The sequence below is a fragment of the Lampetra planeri genome, unplaced genomic scaffold, assembly GCF_965212315.1.
Source record: "Lampetra planeri unplaced genomic scaffold, kcLamPlan1.2.h2 scaffold_431, whole genome shotgun sequence".
Classification (NCBI taxonomy): domain Eukaryota; kingdom Metazoa; phylum Chordata; class Hyperoartia; order Petromyzontiformes; family Petromyzontidae; genus Lampetra; species Lampetra planeri.
In genome coordinates this window covers 30001-52904 of record NW_027615254.1, presented here as the reverse complement: position 1 = coordinate 52904, position 22904 = coordinate 30001, and the positions used below count along the sequence as shown (strand labels likewise).

At 55.6% G+C, this 22904-nt stretch overlaps 1 protein-coding gene across 1 annotated transcript in view; it reads right to left on the bottom strand.

Annotated features, from left to right (window-relative positions):
- Positions 1 to 254: 254 nt before the first annotated feature.
- The window catches only part of POLA1 (DNA polymerase alpha 1, catalytic subunit), a 41158-nt gene continuing 18508 nt past the window's right edge, over positions 255 to 22904 (bottom strand). Inside the window, exons 11-24 of the mRNA XM_078623763.1 lie at positions 19505 to 19617; positions 16849 to 16965; positions 15313 to 15387; positions 14267 to 14405; positions 11414 to 11568; positions 10077 to 10161; positions 9806 to 9867; positions 9081 to 9170; positions 8102 to 8218; positions 6806 to 6978; positions 4923 to 5052; positions 3765 to 3887; positions 2055 to 2136; positions 255 to 1247 (exon numbers count right to left, since the gene is read on the bottom strand). Of these exons, the coding sequence (XP_078479889.1) occupies positions 964 to 1247; positions 2055 to 2136; positions 3765 to 3887; positions 4923 to 5052; positions 6806 to 6978; positions 8102 to 8218; positions 9081 to 9170; positions 9806 to 9867; positions 10077 to 10161; positions 11414 to 11568; positions 14267 to 14405; positions 15313 to 15387; positions 16849 to 16965; positions 19505 to 19617 (1745 nt within the window). The 3' untranslated portion in view covers positions 255 to 963. The remainder of the gene's footprint in view (positions 1248 to 2054; positions 2137 to 3764; positions 3888 to 4922; positions 5053 to 6805; positions 6979 to 8101; positions 8219 to 9080; positions 9171 to 9805; positions 9868 to 10076; positions 10162 to 11413; positions 11569 to 14266; positions 14406 to 15312; positions 15388 to 16848; positions 16966 to 19504; positions 19618 to 22904) is intronic.

Sequence of the window (22904 nt, the reverse complement as noted above, 5' to 3'; positions counted from 1 at the left end):
CACCCATACACCCAGCTAACCACCCATACACCCAGCCAACCACCCATACACTCAGCCTCCCATACACCCAGCTAACCACCCATACACCCAGCTAACCACCCATACACCCAGCCAACCACCCATACACTCAGCCTCCCATACACCCAGCTAACCACCCATACACCCAGCTAACCACCCATACACCCAGCCAACCACCCATACACCCAGCCTCCCATACACCCAGCTAACCACCCATACACCCAGCTAACCACCCATACACCCAGCCAACCACCCATACACTCAGCCAGCCTCCGAGCCACAAGGCGTTACCACCATTGATGGTGAAAGAACTTTATTACAAAATGACCCCTTGCATCTAATTATCTTATAATCCACACACAAAAAGACAAAGATCCCCCGTAAAGCCTTAACAGACTGCTGGGGCAAGTGCTGTTAGCGAGTAGCACCTATGAAGGCCGGCACTGTGGCACACGAGGGGGTGGGTGGCCAGCACCACGCCCGGCCGCCTTTGTCTCCCCAGTGGCGATGTTTACTGCACACCGCACCAGGTACTGATTTGAGGCTGAGTCGACCTAGGGGAGGCCCGGGACCGACTGAGATCATCGCCACGGATGATGACGGTGGCCGCGGGCGGGGATCGAACTCGGGACGCCGGGTTCGTAGCGCAGCGTAGCGCTAACCGCTGCACCACCGCTCCCCTTAATCAAACACGCGCACACACACACCCAGCCACGACTCCCCGCCCAAACACTTTGATCACCCCTCAACTAACAACACAATCACACTTTCACTCACACACACGCAGGCAAAGATCCCCCGCACAGCCTCTTAACAAGACTGCTGGGGCAAGTGCTGTTAGTGGCGAGTAGCAGCAGCACCTATGAAGGTAGACACAGACAAAGATCCCCCGCGTAGCCTCTACAGACTGTAGGGGCAAGTGCTGTTAGCGAGCACCTGTGAAGGCTACCGGCACCGTGGCACACGAGGGGGTGGGTGGCTACCAGCACCACGCCCGGCCGCCTTTGTCTCCCCCAGGTGGCGACGTTCACTATACCGCCGCGACACCGGGTAACTCCATTCGAGGCTGAGCGGACCTAGGGGAGGAGGGCCCAGACACACTTGCACGCACGTCACCTGCCCGGGCGGAGTGTGTTGACACACGGTGGTGAAGCAGATGTTGTACTCCTGGATGATGGACGGGTACAGGCTGTTGAAATCCAGCAGGAGAATGAATTTGTCATAAAATCCTGCCACGCGCACAAAGACAAAGGTGTAGCCTCGTAACGGACTGTCGGGGCAAGTGCTGTTAGCGAGCAGCACCTGTGAAGGCTACCGGCACCGTGGCACACGAGGGGGTGGGTGGCCAGCACCGCGCCCGGCCGCCTGTCTCCACAGTGGCGATGTTTAGCACACACCGCACCGCGTCGATCTTAGGGGAGAGCCCAGGACCCCCGCTGTTGTTAGACGCGAACGGGAATCGAACCCGGGTCGCTGGGTTCGTAGCGCGGCGCGCAAACCACTACACCACCACTCCCCACGCACAGACACACGCACAGACACACGCACAGACACACGCACAGACACACGCACACAGACAAAGACACATGCACAGACACACGCACAGACACACAGACACACACACAGAGACACACGCATATACACGCACACAGACACACGCGCAGACACACAGACACACGCACAGACACACGCACAGACACACGCACAGACACACGCACAGACACACAGACACACGCACAGACACACGCACAGACACACGCACAGACACACGCACAGACACACACACACAGACACACACACAGACACACGCACAGACACACACACACACAGACACACGCACAGACACACGCACAGACACACGCACAGACACACAGACACACGCACAGACACACGCACAGACACACGCATAGACACGCACAGACACACACACAGACACACACACACACGCACAGACACACACACACACACACGCTACGTCCCCAAGTATTCATTCAGCAGCGGACAGACCCTGTCTGGCGACGACGACGACAACGTACCGACTTTGGGCTCCAGGACGAGGCCTCCAGCGTAGGCCGCCTTGCGCTTCCCCCTCCCCCGCTCGCCATCTTCATCTTCGTCCTGGTGGGGGGGGGGGGCGTCACACGGAGGCCCTGAAGCGTTTGGAGGGGGGGGGCTCTCCCTGTGAGTCTGTGGCTCTGTGTGTTGGTGAGTCTGTGGCTCTGTGTGTTGGTGAGTCTGTGGCTCTGTGTTGGTGAGTCTCTGTGTTGGTGAGTCTGTGGCTCTCTGTGTAACTCTGCGGCTCTCTGCTCCGAGCGTGCGTGGTGGCTCTGTGTTGGTGACTCCGTGCGTGGTGGCTCTGTGTTGGTGACTCCGAGCGTGCGTGGTGGCTCTGTGTTGGTGACTCCGTGCGTGCGTGGTGGCTCTGTGTTGGTGACTCCGTGCGTGCGTGGTGGCTCTGTGTTGGTGACTCCGTGCGTGCGTGGTGGCTCTGTGTTGGTGACTCCGAGCGTGCGTGGTGGCTCTGTGTTGGTGACTCCGAGCGTGCGTGGTGGCTCTGTGTTGGTGACTCCGGGCGTGCGTGGTGGCTCTGTGTTGGTGACTCCGAGCGTGCGTGGTGGCTCTGTGTTGGTGACTCCGAGCGTGCGTGGTGGCTCTGTGTTGGTGACTCCGAGCGTGCGTGGTGGCTCTGTGTTGGTGACTCCGAGCGTGCGTGGTGGCTCTGTGTTGGTGACTCCGTGTGTGCGTGGTGGCTTTGTGTTGGTGACTCCGTGTGTGCGTGGTGGCTCTGTGTTGGTGACTCCGAGCGTGCGTGGTGGCTCTGTGTTGGTGACTCCGAGCGTGCGTGGTGGCTCTGTGTTGGTGACTCCGTGTGTGCGTGGTGGCTTTGTGTTGGTGACTCCGTGTGTGCGTGGTGGCTCTGTGTTGGTGACTCCGAGCGTGCATGGTGGCTCTGTGTTGGTGACTCCGGGCGTGCGTGGTGGCTCTGTGTTGGTGACTCCGAGCGTGCGTGGTGGCTCTGTGTTGGTGACTCCGAGCGTGCGTGGTGGCTCTGTGTTGGTGACTCCGAGCGTGCGTGGTGGCTCTGTGTTGGTGACTCCGAGCGTGCGTGGTGGCTCTGTGTTGGTGACTCCGAGCGTGCGTGGTGGCTCTGTGTTGGCGACTCCGTACGTGCGTGGTGGCTCTGTGTTGGTGACTCCGAGCGTGCGTGGTGGCTCTGTGTTGGTGACTCCGAGCGTGCGTGGTGGCTCTGTGTTGGTGACTCCGAGCGTGCGTGGTGGCTCTGTGTTGGTGACTCCGTGCGTGCGTGGTGGCTCTGTGTTGGTGACTCCGAGCGTGCGTGGTGGCTCTGTGTTGGTGACTCCGTGCGTGCGTGGTGGCTCTGTGTTGGTGACTCCGAGCGTGCGTGGTGGCTCTGTGTTGGTGACTCCGTGCGTGCGTGGTGGCTCTGTGTTGGTGACTCCGTGCGTGCGTGGTGGCTCTGTGTTGGTGACTCCGAGCGTGCGTGGTGGCTCTGTGTTGGTGACTCCGTACGTGCGTGGTGGCTCTGTGTTGGCGACTCCGTACGTGCGTGGTGGCTCTGTGTTGGTGACTCCGAGCGTGCGTGGTGGCTCTGTGTTGGTGACTCCGTACGTGCGTGGTGGCTCTGTGTTGGTGACTCCGTGCGTGCGTGGTGGCTCTGTGTTGGTGACTCCGAGCGTGCGTGGTGGCTCTGTGTTGGTGACTCCGTACGTGCGTGGTGGCTCTACCTCGGCGGCCGCGCTGTTCCTGCGGCTGTACGTCTTGTCGGGGCAGATGAAGTTGCGTTGGTGGAACGCGTGGAGCAGCAGGAACTCATTCCGCTCCGACCGCCCGCCCAGCAGCGTGCGAGACTGCACAACAACAACAACAAAAATCACGACGACAACAACAACAACAATGACAACAACAACAATCACAACAACAAAAATCACAACAACAACAATCACAACGACGACAACGACAATCACGACAACAACAATCACAACGACGACAACGACAATCACGACAACAACAATCACAACGACGACAACGACAATCACGACAACAACAATCACGACGACGACAACCACGACAACAACAACAACCACGACGACAATAATCACGACAACAACAACAACAATCACGACAACAACAACAACAATCACAACGACGACAACGACAATCACGACAACAACAACAATGACGATTACGACAACAACAACGACAACCACGACAACCCACGATGACAACAATGACAACAATGACGACAATGGCAACGCCAACAACAACATGGACGACAACAATGACAACAACAACAACCCACTATAACAACAACAATGACAACAACAACGACGGCGACTATGACGACGTCAACAATAACGACGATATCAACAAAGACAACAAAAACGAAATCGGCCACACCACCACCCACTGCCCATAGCCTTCTCTGACACACCACCACCGCCACCACCGCCACCACCACCACCGCCGCCACCACCACCGCCACCACCACCACCACCACACTCTCCCGCGGTGCGGTTAGAACAAAGATCCCCCGTGTAGCCTTAACAGACTGTAGGGGCAAGTGCTGTTAGCGAGCACCTATGAAGGCCGGCACGGCACACGAGGGGGTGGGTGGCCAACACCACGCACCCGGCCGCCTTTGTCTCCCCAGTGACGATGTTTACACACCGCACCGGGTACTCATTTGAGGCTCAGTCGACCTAGAGGAGGCCCGGGACCGGTTCAGATAATCGTCACCGGTGTTGGCCATAAGCGGGAATCGAACCCGGGTCGCCGGGTTCGTAGCGCAGCGTAGCGCTAACCGCTGCACCACCGCTCCCCACACACACCACACACCGCGCCTCTCACCACCACCACCACCACCACACTCCCCGGCCACTCACCAGCAAGTTGCCGGCGATGCAGGTGATCTGGTGAGCCAGCGGCAGGGCGTTGAGCTCGCTCATGATGCTGAGCGCGTGCCGAGCGTCGGTGAGGGTGTGCGACGCCATGTCCAGGAGGCGCTGCGAGTTGCTGCGGAACGAAGGGGACGATCACGATGGTTATTTATACCCCAGGAGGAAGAGAGGGGGGGGTGAGGACAGGGGGGGTTAGGATGGAGCAGAGGGTGCAACCGGGTACCCGATACCCGTACCCTACCCGATACCCGGCTACCCGTACCCGGCCGGGTACGGGTAGCCGTTTGCGACCCTGGTGCGGCCGGGTACGGGTCCGGGTAGGCCGTGAGTCACTGGTGAGTCGCCGTGATTGTCACTCATTTCCCAACGTCTCGTCTCTTCTCACAATTCAAGTTCCTAGAATCAACCCACCCGCGCCTGCAACATGGCTTCAACCCAGAGGTCGCAACCGGGTACCCGATACCCGTACCCTATCCGATACCCGGCTACCCGTACCCGGCCGGGTACCCTGGTGCGGCCGGGTACGGGTACGGGTAGGCCGTGAGTCACTGTTGAGTCACCGTTTGTCACTCATTTCGGGTAGGGTACGGGTAGGGAATGGGTACCTGTACTCGGCTGGGTACGGGTAGCCGTTTGCGACCCTGGTGCGGCCGGGTACGGGTAAGGAATCAAAACCCGTTTGCGACCTCTGGGATGGAGGGGTGGGAAGAGTAATCCGATGAGCTATGAAGCTTTTTTTCACAGGTGTCCAGGTAAGGGGGGGCACGTGGGGGGGTTTGCACAATATAACAACAAACAAATTAAACTAAAACTAGATTCGAAGCTTTCGTGACTGCAGGAATTACTCTTTGGTTCCATCGGTAAAGTTTACGGAGAAAGAAAATAAATTAAAGAATACACAAACACCAACACACGCACGCACCAACACACGCACCAACACACGCACACACCAACACACTCTCCAACACACACACGCACACACCAACACGCGCACCAACACACACACACACCAACACACACACGCATCAACACACCGACGCACCAACTCACACACACACCAACACACACACACACGCACACCAACTCACACACACCAACACACACACACGCACACCAACTCACACACACCAACACACACACACACGAACACACACGCACACACCAACACACACCAACACGCACACACGCACACCAACACACACACCAACACACACACACCAACACACACACACGCACACCAACACACGTGCGACGCTTGTGCCAGGCCAAGTGCACCTTGAGGCCACGTGAAGTGTCGACGCACGCACACCAACACACGCACACACCGACACACACACCAACGCACACACCAACACACACACGCACACCAACACACACACCAACACACACACCAACACACACACCAACACACGCACGCACACACCAACACACACGCACCAACACACACGCATACCAACACACACACCAACACACACACACGCACACACCAACACACACACCAACACACGCACGCACCAACACACACACACCAACACACACACACCAACACACGCACACACACACCAACACACACACACACCAACACACACACACCAACACGCACCAACACACAAACACACACACCAACACACACATAGCAACACACACACGCACACCAACACACGTCACCACGACGCTTGTGCCAGGCCAAGTGCACCTTGAGGCCACGTGAAGTGTCGACACACGCACGCACACCAACACACGCACACACCGACACACACACCAACACACACACACACACCAACACACACACCAACACGCACACACACACACCAACATACACACACCAACACACACACCAACACACACGCACCAACACACCAACTCACGCGTAGGCGGCCACGACGCTCTCTGCGGGGAACGTCTCCCGCTTGGTCCTGAGCAGCGAGGCGACCAGCTCGTCGAGGTCGTAGCTCCTGCAGCGCACGAGCTCACGGGCCGACGTCTTCACGTCGCACACCACACGCCCGCACGTCGCCAGACGCTCCACCACACGCCGGCCCTGCCACGCCACGACGCACACACCGTCACCACCGTCGTCACCACCGTCACCACCGTCACCACGCCCACCGTCACAGACACCACGCGTCCGCACGTCGCCAGACGCTCCACCACGCACCGGCCCTGCCACACCACGACGCACACACCGTCACCACCGTCACCACCGTCACCACCGTCACCACCGTCACCACCGTCACCACGCCCACCGTCACAGACACCACGCGTCCGCACGTCGCCAGACGCTCCACCACGCGCCGGCCCTGCCACGCCACGACGCATACACCGTCACCACCGTCGTCACCACCGTCACCACCGTCACCACGCCCACCGTCACAGACACCACGCGTCCGCACGTCGCCAGACGCTCCACCACGCACCGGCCCTGCCACACCACGACGCACACACCGTCACCACCGTCACCACCGTCACCACCGTCACCACCATCACCACCGTCACCACCGTCACCACCGTCACGGACGCCAAACGCACCGTCACAGACACCACCGTCACCCGCGTCACCACCGTCACGGACGCCAAACGCACCGTCACGGACGCCACCGTCACAGACACCACGACCACCCCCACCACCCCCACCGTCGCTGACTCGGAGAGAGGACGACTCAGAGAGAGAGAGAGAGGACGACTCAGAGAGAGAGAGAGAGAGAGGACGACTCAGAGAGAGAGAGAGAGAGGACGACTCAGAGAGAGGACGACTCAGAGAGAGAGCGAGGATGACTCAGGGAGAGAGGACGACTCAGAGAGAGAGAGGACGACTCAGAGAGAGAGAGGACGACTCAGAGAGAGAGAGAGGACGACTCAGAGAGAGAGAGAGGACGACTCAGAGAGAGAGAGAGGACGACTCAGAGAGAGGGAGAGAGGACGATTGAGAGGACGACTCAGAGAGAGGACGACTCAGAAAGAGGACGACTCAGAGAGAGGAAGACTCAGAGAGAGAGAGGACGACTCAGAGAGAGAGAACGACTCAGAGAAAGAGAGAGAACGACTCAGAGAGAGAGATAGAGAGAGAGAACGACTCAGAGAGAGAGAGAACGACTCAGAGAGAGAGAGAGAGGACGACTCAGAGGAGACGGTCGACTCGCTGCCCCCCCCCCCCCCCCGCTCACCCCGAGGCGAGGCATTGCTGAGCGTCGCAGGCGGCTGAGCTTGCTCCAGTGCGGCACTTTCAACGCCGCGATCCTCTGCATCAGCACCTCCAGGTCAAAGCCGACGATGTCGTGGCCCTGCACAGCAGAGGTCGCAAACGGGTTTTGATTCCTTACCCGTACCCGTACACGGCCGCACCAGGGTCGCAAACGGGTACCCGTACCCGGCCGTACCCGTACCCTACCCGTACCCGGCCGGGTACGGGTAGGGTACGGGTATCGGGTACCCGATTGCGACCTCTGGGATGAAGCCATGTTGCAGGCGCGGGTGGGTTGATTCTAGGAACTTTAATTGTGAGAAGAGACAAGACGTTGGGAAATGAGCGACAAACGGTGACTCACCAGTGACTCACGGCCTACCCGTACCCGTACCCGGCCGTACCCGTACCCTACCCGTTTCGATTGCAACACACGGGGGTGTAATTTTCGATTTAAAGCTTTCGTGACTGCAGGGATTCATCTTCTTGGTTCTTTCGGTAAAGTCACGTAGAAGGGAAATAATAAAATAATAAAAATAAAACATAATAAAATAATTCTCACGACGTTTCGGCCACAACGCAAGCAGCCGTCCTCAGGTGAAAAACAGGTCTGTCCCAGACGATGTCTTTCCGACAGACCTGTTCTCCACCTGAGGACGGCTGCTCGCGTTGTGGCCGAAACGTCGTGAGAATTATTTTATTATGTTTTATTTTTATTATTTTATTATTTCCATTCTACGTGACTTTACCGAAAGAACCAAGAAGATGAATCCCTGCATAATATTTAATGTTTTATTTTTATTATTTCCATTCTACGTGACTTTACCGAAAGAACCAAGAAGACACGGGGGTGTGTTCCAATCGAAACGTATTTCTACGTGACTTTACCGAAAGAACCAAAGAGTGATTCCCGCGGTCACGGGAGCTTCAAATCAAGACAGGGAGAGGTGTGCGTCTCTCACCACGAGGACGTCCGGGTCCGTCACGTGGATCTTCGCCAGCAGGAAGCCGAGGAGCGTCCGCTCCGTTGGGAAGACCTCCATCTTCATCGACTGCGCAGACGCGTCGACACGCCGTGAACACACGCAGTGACGCACACAACAACAACAACCGCAACTAAGTGACGGTGACATCACCACAGGTGCACTTCGAGGCCACGTGAAGTGTCGAACCCCCCTCGCTGGCAGGAGGTCACGGGACAGACCCAGCAGGTACCGTGGGTTGACTGAGATGAGTGGCAGATGCACCACCTGTACCCCTACTGTGCCAGGCTAGGTGCAGGAGGTCACGGGACAGACCCAGCAGGTGCCACGGGTTGGCAGACCGAGATGAACGGTAGATGCACCACCAGCTGTTACCCCCTACTGTGCCAACTTGCTGTGCTTTAGCCACCCGGCGCCCCGCTCGTTGTTGCGAGCGTCGTTCCTCCGCCCTCCGTTGTTGCTGGAGGGCGACTGCCTCCAACTGCCCAGTAGCAGACCGGTACCAGCCTCCACTGGTACCGGTCTCCGGCAAGTCCACTCAGCTCCACGTCCTACCGTGCCGTGTCAGCTCCATCTCTTCAGCCAACGCTCTCTGACACAAACTCAGCCTCTCGCTCGCTCGCAGCGCTACCCCCTTCAAGACGCAATCGTTCATTTCTTAAGGACGCCACTGGTCATTTGTTAAGGACGCCCACCCCCCTCACCTGTTTCTTGAGTACGTCCTGGAGGTTGAAGGGAAAGATGCAGTCCCCGGGTTTGCAAATTGCTGCGGGGGACGAGTTCAAGTTCAAATTTCAAGTTCATGTATTAGGTGTAGCCCTGTGAGCCATTCGGCTCTTGAATCGGGTGCAACCGCAACAAACAAAAACATGAACAAAAAACATCTGAAAGTGAATATGTGACTAAGTGCAAACAGAAAATCCACACACAGACACACACACGGACACACACACACAAGGACACGCAGGCACATACCGGAGAAGTACGACTGGAATGGTGGTCTGGGAGGAGCTTTGTCGACTGGGAAGGCTTGGTGAACCAGCACTCCGACTGACATCACCTGCCGACACACGCACAAAGGTCCCCCGCGTAGCCTTAACAGACTGTCGGGGCAAGTGCTGCTTGCGAGAAGCAGCTCATCCTGAAGGCGGGCGGGCATGGGGCACGACCTACGAGCGCCGAATGAGTTGTAGATTAGTAATTAGTTGAAATGTGTATTATTTAACTCAACCCAATTGCTATCACCACTCAAGTGCAGAAATTAAAGTTGACTTCAGTGCAAGAAGACACTTTGAGAGGCGTTTGGGACGAATTCAACCATCGTCTCGATGTTATCCGTACAGCAGGTGGAGGGCGCACAGAGCATTCACAAAATGGTGAGTAAAACTCGATAACTCATTAAACCGTTTGTGACTTTTTGTGTAATTGTGACGTGTCGCCATCGTGAAACATACTGCTTTGAAATTGGGTCCATCTTTTTTTTTAAACATCCCTGTATGATGCATCGTCTTCTAAACCGATTGGCCAACACCAGAGCCAGCAGCAGCCTTCTTTAGGGTCTAGTCTCACCACCAGTGTCAGGAGACCAGTACAATATATGGTTACTTACGTACGCATAGTCTACAATAAAAAAGTTAACCATAGCGTTATATACGATGGCGTTCGACTTTGAAACCGATTGGCCAACACCAGAGCCAGAAGCTGCCTTCTTTAGGGCCTAGTCTCACCACCAGTGTCAGGAGACCAGTACAATATATGGTTACTTACGTACGCATAGTCTACAATAAAAAAGTTAACCATAGCGTTATATATGATGGCGTTCGACTTTGAAACCGATTGGCCAACACCAGAGCCAGCAGCAGCCTTCTTTAGGGCCTAGTCTCACCACCAGTGTCAGGAGACCAGTACAATATATGGTTACTTACGTACGCATAGTCTACAATTAAAAAGTTAACCATAGCGTTATATATGATGGCGTTCGACTTTCAAACCGATTGGCCAACACCAGAGCCAGCAGCAGCCTTCTTTAGGGCCTAGTCTCACCACCAGTGTCAGAGCTGAGAACAGCGGCAATAGGCAAAACATTTGGTTTCACGCCGATCGTGTGTCCGAAGCGGCAACCGACCGTCACGTTTTGTTTCCGCGACAGCAAACCGGACCCGGTTGGCTGTCGTCGGCCAGTACATGTGTACTTGCGCACGATTTAACCCCCCCCCAAATGACATTGGTAGCGGGCGAATGCACGACGCCCGCGTCAAACGTGATATTCCATCAACGCGGGGTGGTGGTGGGGGGTGGGTGGGGTTAGCGACCTCGTTCTGATGGGTCCTGTGGTTGGGCAGCGTCTTCATGGAGAGAGCCATGACCACCAGCGGAGGCGGAGGAACGTCCTTGACGGCGCTGAGGAGGTCCGGGCGCGGGCACAGGCACTCGACTCGGCACCAGCTCACGGGCCGAGCGATCAGCTCTACGCACAAAGGCAAAGATCCCCCCGTATAGCCTTAACAGACTGTAGGGGCAAGTGCTGTTAGCGAGCACCTATGAAATGCCGGAACGGTACACGAGGGGGTGGGTGGCCAGCACCACACCCGACCGCCTTTGTCTCCCCCAGTGGCGATGCCTACACATCGCACCGGGTACTCGTTTAAAGCTGAGTCGACCTAGGGGAGGCCCAGGACCGGTTCAGATAATCGTCAACGGTGTTGGCCGTGAGCGGGAATCGAACCCGGGTCGCCAGGTTCGTAGCGCAGCGCGCTAACCACTACACCACCGCTCCCCACTCACCCACCCACACACACAGACACACAAACAACAAAAGCCATTCGCCACTCAGTGGCGGTGACGTTACCACGACGCTTGCGCCAGGCTATGTGCACTTTAAGGCCACATTAAGTGTCAAACGGCCGCTGGCAGGAGGTAACGGGGACCAATCCAAGTGCCGTGGGTCAACGGACTCTCACACACGGTCAAATATACACACACAAAGCAATCATACACACACACACACCCAAACACACCGCAATCATACACACACACCCAAACACACACCACAATCATACACACACACCCACACACACCGCAATCATACACACATACCCAAACACACCGCAATCATACACACACACCCAAACACACACCACAATCATACACACACACCCAAACACACCGCAATCATACACACATACCCAAACACACCGCAATCATACACACACACCCAAACACACACCGCAATCATACACACACACCCAAACACACCGCAATCATACACACACACCCAAACACACACCACAATCATACACACATACCCAAACACACCGCAATCATACACACACCGACACACACAGCAATCATCCAAACACACCCAAACACACACCCACACACACCACAATCAAATACACACACCCACACACACCTACACACACCACAATCATACACACACACACCCAAACACACACCACAATCATACACACACACCAAAACACACACCCACACACACCACAATCATACACACACACCCAAACACACACACCACAATCATACACACATACCCAAACACACCGCAATCATACACACACCGACACACACAGCAATCATCCAAACACACCCAAACACACACCTACACACACCACAATCAAATACACACACCCACACACACCTACACACACCACAATCATACACACACACCCAAACACACACCACAATCATACACACATACCCAAACACACCGCAATCATACACACACCGACACACACAGCAATCATCCAAACACACGCAAACACACACCCACACACACCACAATCAAATAAACACACCCTCACACACCTACACACACCACAATCATACACACATACCCAAACACACACCACAATCATACACACATACCCAAACACACCGCAATCATACACACACCGACACACACAGCAATCATCCAAACACACCCAAACACACACCCACACACACCACAATCAAATACACACACGCACACACACCTACACACACCACAATCATACACACACACCCACACACCACAATCATACACACATACCCAAACACACCGCAATCATACACACACCGACACACACAGCAATCATCCAAACACACGCAAACACACACCCACACACACCACAATCAAATACACACACGCACACACACCTACACACACCACAATCATTACACACACACACCAAACACACACACCACAATCATACACACACACCAAAACACACACCCACACACACCACAATCATACACACACACCCAAACACACCGCAATTATACACACACAGCAATCATCGAAACACACGGTCACACACACACACAGCAATCATACACCCACCCATACACACCGCAATCATACACACACACTCAAACACACGGTCACACACACACAGCAATCATACACACACTGACACACACCGCAACCATACGCACATACGCAAACACATGGTCTCACACACACACACACACAGCAATCACACACACACCCATAAATGTAGCCTCTAACAGACTGTAGGGGCAAGTGCTGTTAGCGAGTAGCACCTATGAAGGCTACCGGCGCTGTGGCACACGAGGGGGTGGGTGGCCAGCACCACGCCCGGCCGCCTTTGTCTCCCCAGTGGCGATGCTTTTACACATCGCACCAGGTACACATTTGCATCGGTTAAGATAAATAATCATCACCAGTGTTGGTGGCTGTGAGCGTGTGTGCGTGTGTTTGTGTGTGCGTGCGTGCGTCTGTGTGAGCGTGTGTGTGTGCGCCTGTGTGTGTGTGTGTGAGCGTATGTGTGTGTGCATGCGTGTGCGTGTGTGTGTGTGTGCTGCGCGCCTGTGTGTGTGTGCGTGCGTGTGCGCCTGTGTGTGTGCATGCGTGTGCGCCTGTGTGTGTGCTTGCGTGTGCGTGTGTGTGCGTGCGTCTGTGTGCGTGCGTCTGCGTGCGGTGCGCGTGCATCTGTGTGTGTGCGTGCGTCTGTGTGTGCGCGTCTGTGTGTGCGTGCGTGTGTGTGCGTGTGTGTGTGTGAGTGCGTCTGTGCGTCTGTGTGTGTGCGTCTGTGTGTGCGTGTGCGTCTGCGTGCGTGTGTCTGTATGCGTATGCGTGCGTGCGCGTGTATGTGCGTGCGTGCGTGCGCGTGCGTCTGTATGTGCGTGCGTGTGCGTGCGTGCTGTACGTGGGGAGGCCAGCTGCAGCCAGCAGGGCCCGTGAACTCCGCGCGTCACCAGCAGGCGCTCCAGGCTCGAGGTGCTGGAGCCAAACACGCGGGAGAACGTCTGCCCACACAGGTCGGCCGGCACCGCCGGGTACTGCGCCTGCAACAACAACGTCACAACAACAACGTCACAACAACACCGTCACAACAACAACAACGTCGCAACAACAACAACGTCGCAACAACAACAACGTCGCAACAACACCGTCACAACAACAACGTCGCAACAACACCGTCACAACAACAACGTCACAACAACACTGTCACAACAACACCGTCACAACAACACTGTCACAACAACACCGTCACAACAATGTCACAACAACAACGTCAACAACGTCACAACAACACCGTCACAACAACAACGTCGCAACAACAACACTGTCACAACAACAACGTCGCAATAACAACGTCACAATAACACCGTCACAACAACACCGTCACAACAACGTCACAACAACAACGTCAACAACGTCACAACAACACCGTCACAACAACAACGTCACTGGTGCGGCCGGGTACGGGTAGGCCGTGAGTCACTGGTGAGTCACCGTTTGTCGCTCATTTCCCAACGTCTTGTCTCTTCTCACAGTTCAAGTTCCTAGAATCAACCCACCCGCGCCTGCAACATGGCTTCATCCCAGAGGTCGCAATCGGGTACCCGATACCCGTACCCTACCCGTACCCGGCCAGGTACGGGTAGGGTACGGGTACGGCCAGGTACGTGTATGGGTACCCGTTTGCGACCCTGGTGCGGCCGGGTACGGGTACGGGTAAGGAATCAAAACCCGTTTGCGACCTCTGATCTACGCCCACGCCCCGGGAGGGAATTCTTTCAGCGGAAAACTTTCGTCACACACGTCGGCCGCTGAGACGGAGCGACAGAACCGGCTCCGGCATCGCGAAACACGCCGCCGAAAGACCGCTTTGGGGAGGGAGGGGGGGGGGAAGGCCGCCCATCAGCGGGCAACGGCGCGCATCGGGGAGGGGCGGGAGAGCTCACTGACCAGGTACTTGACCTCCAGGTACTCGGACTGCACGGGGACGTCCTTGTTCTCAAAGGCATAGCACTTCTCCACTTTCTGCGGTGCACAGGCAGACAGGTTAGAGTCCGTTCAGGAGGCGTTCACGACCAATATCATCCACGACGCTGGTTTATTTTGGGGTTACATCGCGTAAATGTATAAATGTGTCGTTACACCCGCCACCACCCGACACGGGTTTAACGACACATTTAAATATTTACGCGATTAAACCCAAAAAAAGCCTGTATTATAGAGGTTAGACTCCGCGCACGCACGCACACACACACACGCACACACACGCGCACGCACACGCACGCACACACACGCACGCACGCACACGCGAACGCACGCACGCACGCACGCACGCACACACACGCGCACGCGAACGCACGCACACACACACACGCACGCACGCACACGCGAACGCACGCACACGCGCACGCACGCACACACACGCACGCACGCACACACACGCGCGCACGCGAACGCACGCACACACACGCACGCGCGCACACACACGCGCACGCACGCACGCACACACACACGCACGCGCGCACGCGAACGCACGCACACACACGCACGCGCACACACACACGCACACGCGCGCACACACACGCACGCACGCACACACGCACGGGACAGACCCAGCAGGTGCCATGGGATTGGCTGACTGAGACGACTGGCAGATGCACCGCCTGTGCACCCTACTGCACCCCGACTTTCGTCTTTACACATACAAAGACAAAGACCCGCCCGTATAGCCTTAACAGCCTGTTGGGGCAAGTGCTGTGAGCGAGTAGCAGCGGCACAAATGAAGGCCGCAACGGCACACGAGGGGGTGGGTGGCCAGCACCACGCCCGGCCGCCTTTGTCTCCCCAGTGGCGATGTTTACTACACACCGCCCCAGGCACTCATTTGAGGCCGAGTCAACCTAGGGGAGGGCCAGGACCGGGTTGACAGGTGTGGTGGTGGTGTCCGTGAGCGGGAATAGAACTCGGGTCCACGCAGGGTTCGTAGCGCAGCTCGCGCCGACCGCTGCACCACCACTCCCCACACACAGACACACAAAGACAAAGATCCCCCGTATAGCCTTAACAGACTGTAGGGGCAAGTGCTGTTAGCGAGCACATATGAAGGCCGGAACGGCACACGAACGAGGGGGGTGTGTGGCCAGCACCACGCCCGGCCGCCTTTGTCTCCCCAGTGGCGATGTTTACACAGCGCACCAGGTACTCATTTAAGGGCCGAGTCGACCTAGGGGAGGCCCTGGACCGGTTCAGATAATCGTCACTGGTGTTAGCCGTGAGCGGGAATCGAACCCGGGTCGCCAGGTTCATAGCGCAGCGTAGCGCTAACCGCTACACTACCGCTCCCCACACACACTAACACACACACACTCACACACACACAGAGACACACACACACACACAGACACACACACACAAGACACACACACACTCACACACACACACACAGACACACACACACTCACACACAGACACACACACACGGCTCACCCTGATCTTGAACTTCATGATGCGGAACTTGTCAGCGAGCGAGTTGAACTCCTCGTACACATCCTTCATGGAGATGGGCGCGTCATCCACAGCGAGACCCGTCTTCACGTCCACGCGCTGAGGTGGCAGTGGGGGGGGGGCGAACGGGGGGGGGGGGGAGGGCAGGCGGGCGTCAAGTAAATAAAAACACCGCAAATAAAATGACAGGCATCGTCCGTGCGTCCCTCTCGTTTCGCACGGATTCATTCGCAGCAGACCGCAGACGTCGCCTCTCCTCGTCGTACATCCGACTCCGGTTGCCGTCCCCTGCAGCCGGAGCGCATTTCTCTCTCGCGCGCGTCCGCCCCCTCTTCGAGAGGAGTGAAGGGACGGTCGAAAATGTGTACTTTAACCGGTGCGGTGCGTAAGCGCAAGCATCAAAGAGGTGCTTGTGGTTGGTGAGGATGGTTTGTAAGGTGGTTGTGTGATGGTTGTGATTGCTGTTGCGATGACGATGGTTGCGGTGCGGTGACACGGGGGGGGGGGGGGGGGGGGGGGGGGGGAGTAATTCGATGGAAACGCGGCAACGTCCACGATTGGCGGCCGACGGCTTGGAAACCTTCGGTCGGCACCGTTTGTGACGCCGTTTGTGGCGTCGGGTGGCGCTGTTTGTGGCACTTGTCGGCCGCGCGTCTTTGGCACAACCAGTAAGGGCAGTGCCAGGGGACCCGAGAGATCCACTTGGGTTCATACCTGAGACATGCGTTTGGGCGCCAGTCCGTTTAAGAGGTTTACCCATTTAAAGCTTCTTTCGTGACTGCAGGGATTCATCTTCTTGGTTCTTTCGGGTAAAGTCACGTAGAAAGGGAAATAATAAAATAATAAAAATAAAATTCTCACGACTTTTCGGCCACAACGCAAGCAGCCGTCGTCCTCAGGTGAAGAACAGGTCTGTCGGGAAGACAGCGTCTGAATGAAACACCCCCGGCTTGGAGCGTATATTTAAGCTGGGTTGGAGGAAGGGCGCCCTTGACAAAATAATTTGCATATCAAGAGGAATTTAGCATATTTATGGGAAATGCAGATATGGGATTCGTACTACTTGTGAAATGCGTAGGAGGTGGGCGGGGGGTTTCAAAGTCATATTATGCCCGTGCATTATGCAGGATTAGCAGCATCAAAGGGAGGTGATAGGGGTAGCTTTAATAAAGGGAAGGAATGTTAATAGTATGTAGCTGTAGTAACTAAACCACCATGTAAAGGGAAATAGTTAAAATAAAATTCTCACGACGTTTCGGCCACAATGCAAGTAGCCGTCGTCCTCAGGTGAAGAACAGGTCTGTCGGAAAGACAGCGTCTGAATGAACAGGTCTGTCGGAAAGACAGCGTCTGAATGAACAGGTCTGTCGGAAAGACAGCGTCTGAATGAACAGGTCTGTCGGAAAGGACAGCGTCTGAATGAACAGGTCTGTCGGAAAAGACAGCGTCTGAATGAACAGGTCTGTCGGAAAGACAGCATCTGAATGAACAGGTCTGTCGGAAAGACAGCGTCTGAATGAACAGGTCTGTCGGAAAGACAGCGTCTGAATGAACAGGTCTGTCGGAAAGACAGCGTCTGAATGAACAGGTCTGTCGGAAAGACATCGTCTGAATGAACAGGTCTGTCGGAAAGACAGCGTCTGAATGAACAGGTCTGTCGGAAAGACAGCGTCTGAATGAACAGGTCTGTCGGAAAGACAGCGTCTGAGATGAACAGGTCTGTCGGAAAGACAGCGTCTGAATGAACAGGTCTGTCGGAAAGACAGCGTCTGAATGAACAGGTCTGTCGGAAAGACAGCGTCTGAATGAACAGGTCTGTCGGAAAGACATCGTCTGAATGAACAGGTCTGTCGGAAAGACAGCGTCTGAATGAACAGGTCTGTCGGAAAGACAGCGTCTGAATGAACAGGTCTGTCGGAAAGACAGCGTCTGAATGAACAGGTCTGTCGGAAAGACAGCGTCTGAATGAACAGGTCTGTCGGAAAGACAGCGTCTGAATGAACAGGTCTGTCGGAAAGACAGCGTCTGAATGAACAGGTCTGTCGGAAAGACATCGTCTGAATGAACAGGTCTGTCGGAAAGACAGCGTCTGAATGAACAGGTCTGTCGGAAAGACAGCGTCTGAATGAACAGGTCTGTCGGAAAGACAGCGTCTGAATGAACAGGTCTGTCGGAAAGACAGCGTCTGAATGAACAGGTCTGTCGGAAAGACATCGTCTGAATGAACAGGTCTGTCGGAAAGACATCGTCTGAATGAACAGGTCTGTCGGAAAGACATCGTCTGAATGAACAGGTCTGTCGGAAAGACAGCGTCTGAATGAACAGGTCTGTCGGAAAGACAGCGTCTGAATGAACACCTTCAGACGCTGTCTTTCCGACACACCCGTTCTTCACCTGAGGACGGCTGCTTGCGTTGTGGTCGAAACGCCGTGAGAATTATTTGTATTAAATTTTTATTATTTTATTATTTCCCTTCCACGTGACTTTACGAAAGAACCAAAAAGAGGTTTACCCATCCTCTTGCGCTGAAAGAAACGTCTCGGATTGACCGGCGATCGTTAGCCACGAGAGTGGGGTGGTGTGGGTGGTGTGGGTGGTGTGGGTGGTGTGGGTGGTGTGGGTGGAGTCCTTGTCGTACCTTGTCGCGAGGGAGCAGGTACAGGCAGCGCTCGATGTTCTGAACGGTGACGCAGCAGCTGACGTACGACCGAGTGTCCTCCAGCAGCACTTTGCCGAACAGGTAAACCACACCTGGACAGGCACACGAAAAAGATCCCCCGTATAGCCTTGAACGCACGGAAAAGATCCCCCGTATAGCCTTGAACGCACGGAAAAGATCCCCCGTATAGCCTTGAACACACGGAAAAGATCCCCCGTATAGCCTTGAACGCACGGAAAAGATCCACCGTATAGCCTTGAACGCACGGAAAAGATCCCCCGTATAGCCTTGAACGCACGGAAAAGATCCCCCGTATAGCCTTGAACGCACGGAAAAGATCCCCCGTATAGCCTTGAACGCACGGAAAAGATCCACCGTATAGCCTTGAACACACGGAAAAGAACCCCCTATAGCCTTGAACACACGGAAAAGATCCCCCGTATAGCCTTGAACGCACGGAAAAGAACCCCCGTATAGCCTTGAACGCACGGAAAAGATCCACCGTATAGCCTTGAACACACGGAAAAGATCCCCTGTATAGCCTTGAACGCACGGAAAAGATCCCCCGTATAGCCTTGAACACACGGAAAAGATCCCCCGTATAGCCTTGAACACACGGAAAAGATCCACCGTATAGCCTTGAACACACGGAAAAGATCCCCCGTATAGCCTTGAACACACGGAAAAGATCCCCCGTATAGCCTTGAACGCACGGAAAAGATCCCCCGTATAGCCTTGAACGCACGGAAAAGATCCACCGTATAGCCTTGAACGCACGGAAAAGATCCCCCGTATAGCCTTGAACGCACGGAAAAGATCCCCCGTATAGCCTTGAACGCACGGAAAAGATCCCCCGTCTAGCCTTGAACGCACGGAAAAGATCCCCCGTATAGCCTTGAACGCACGGAAAAGATCCCCCGTATAGCCTTGAACGCACGGAAAAGATCCCCCTTCTAGCCTTGAACGCACGGAAAAGATCCCCCGTATAGCCTTGAACGCACGGAAAAGATCCCCCGTATAGCCTTGAACGCACGGAAAAGATCCCCCGTATAGCCTTGAACGCACGGAAAAGATTCCCCGTATAGCCTTGAACACACCAAAAAGATCCCCCGTATAGCCTTGAACGCACGGAAAAGATCCCCCGTCTAGCCTTGAACGCACGGAAAAGATCCCCCGTATAGCCTTGAACGCACGGAAAAGATCCCCCGTATAGCCTTGAACGCACGGAAAAGATCCCCCGTATAGCCTTGAACGCACGGAAAAGATCCCCCGTATAGCCTTGAACACACCAAAAAGATCCCCCGTATAGCCTTGAACGCACGGAAAAGATCCACCGTATAGCCTTGAACGCACGGAAAAGATCCCCCGTATAGCCTTGAACGCACGGAAAAGATCCCCCGTATAGCCTTGAACACACCAAAAAGATCCCCCGTATAGCCTTGAACGCACGGAAAAGATCCACCGTATAGCCTTGAACACACCAAAAAGATCCCCCGTATAGCCTTGAACACACCAAAAAGATCCCCCGTATAGCCTTGAACGCACCAAAAAGATCCACCGTATAGCCTTGAACACACCAAAAAGATCCACCGTATAGCCTTGAACACACCAAAAAGATCCCCCTATAGCCTTGAACACAGCGGTCCCCAACCATTTTGGCACCAGGGACCGGTTTTGTGGGAGGCAATTTTTTCACGGATTTGGGGTTGGGGATCCCTGCTTTAACAGACTGTAGGGGCAAGTGCTGATAGCGAGCAGCGCCTATGAAGGCCGGCACGGCACACGAGGGGGTGGGTGGACGGCACCACGCTCGGTCGCCTTTGTCTCCCCCAGTGGCGATGTTTACACATCGCACCAGGGGAGGCCCGGGACCGGTTCGGATAATCGTCACTGGCGGTGTTGGCCGTGAGCGGGAATCGAACCCGGGTCGCTAGGTTCGTAGCGCAGCGTAGCGCTAACCGCTACACTACAGATGCACGCGCACACACACACTGACACACACAGTGACACACGCAGTGACACACACAACAACAACCGCCATTCGCCACTAAGTGACGGTGACGTCACCACAACACTTGTGCCAGGCCATGTGCACCTTGAGGCCACGTGAAGAGTCGAACGCCCGCTGGCAGGTCACGGGACAGACCCAGCAGGTGCCACGGGTCGACTGATTGAGACGACTGGCTGATGCACCACCTGTGCCCCCTACTGTGCCAACTTGCTGTGCTTTAGCCACCCGGCGCTCCGCTCGTTGTTGTGAGCGTCGCTCCTCCGCCCTCCGTTGTTGTTGGAGGGCGACTGCCTCCAACTGCCCAGTAGCGTCCTTCACGAGCCTCCTCCACAGAGGCCGATCTTGACACCGCTGGTACCAGTCATCGGCAAGTCCACTCAGCTCCACGTCCTCCTGTACCACATCACTCCATCTCTTCTCTAGCCCGTGCCGCGCCCGTTTAGCCCCCTCGATCCGGCCGAACAAAAGCTGTTTAGGCATGCGGTGGCTGGGCATGCGGGCTACATGACCCAGCCAACGCAGCCTTGCCTGCCGGAGGAGCTCACCGATGGGACTCTGTCCACATCTTTCACACACACACACACACTGACACACACTGACACACACACTGACACACACACTGACACACACACTGACACACACACTGACACACACACTGACACACACTGACACACACACTGACACACACACACACACACACACTGACACACACTGACACACACACTGACACACACACTGACACACACTGACACACACACTGACACACACTGACACACACACTGACACACACACTGACACACACTGACACACACACGTAGCCTTTTGACGAGGGTGTCTGGGGCGAGTGCCTTTATCAAACCAGCACCGAATAAAGGCCGAGCGTGGCGTTGTTGGCCAGCTGCCTTCGTCATCGGTGCCACCGGCCATAGACGCCACGCCCGGCCGCCTTTGTCTCCCCGGTGCGAGCAGAAATTTGAGGTTCAAAATATCCGTCACCGATTGTTGGCTGCGTGCGGGGTTAATCGAGCATCGGGGTCTTTGCGGTCCGCTAACCACCGCACTTCCGCTTACCCGCGGGACACGCAAAGGCAAAAGAAGTATAACCATATACGACCGCGGTTACTCTTTCCCCGAATAAAAATACCACGACGTTTCGATCGCCGTGACTTTACCGAGAGAGCCAGAGAGAATGAATTCCTGCAAGTCGCGAAAATTTGACGTCAAAATTCTTCCCATGAACTTTAAGTCATCGATTCCTCAATCATACGTTGAGGACCAGGGTCTTCCAGATCTTGAAACTGCACAGCCCACCAGCTGTTACAACAGCCCACCAGCTGTAACCACAGCCCACCAGCTGATACCACAGTC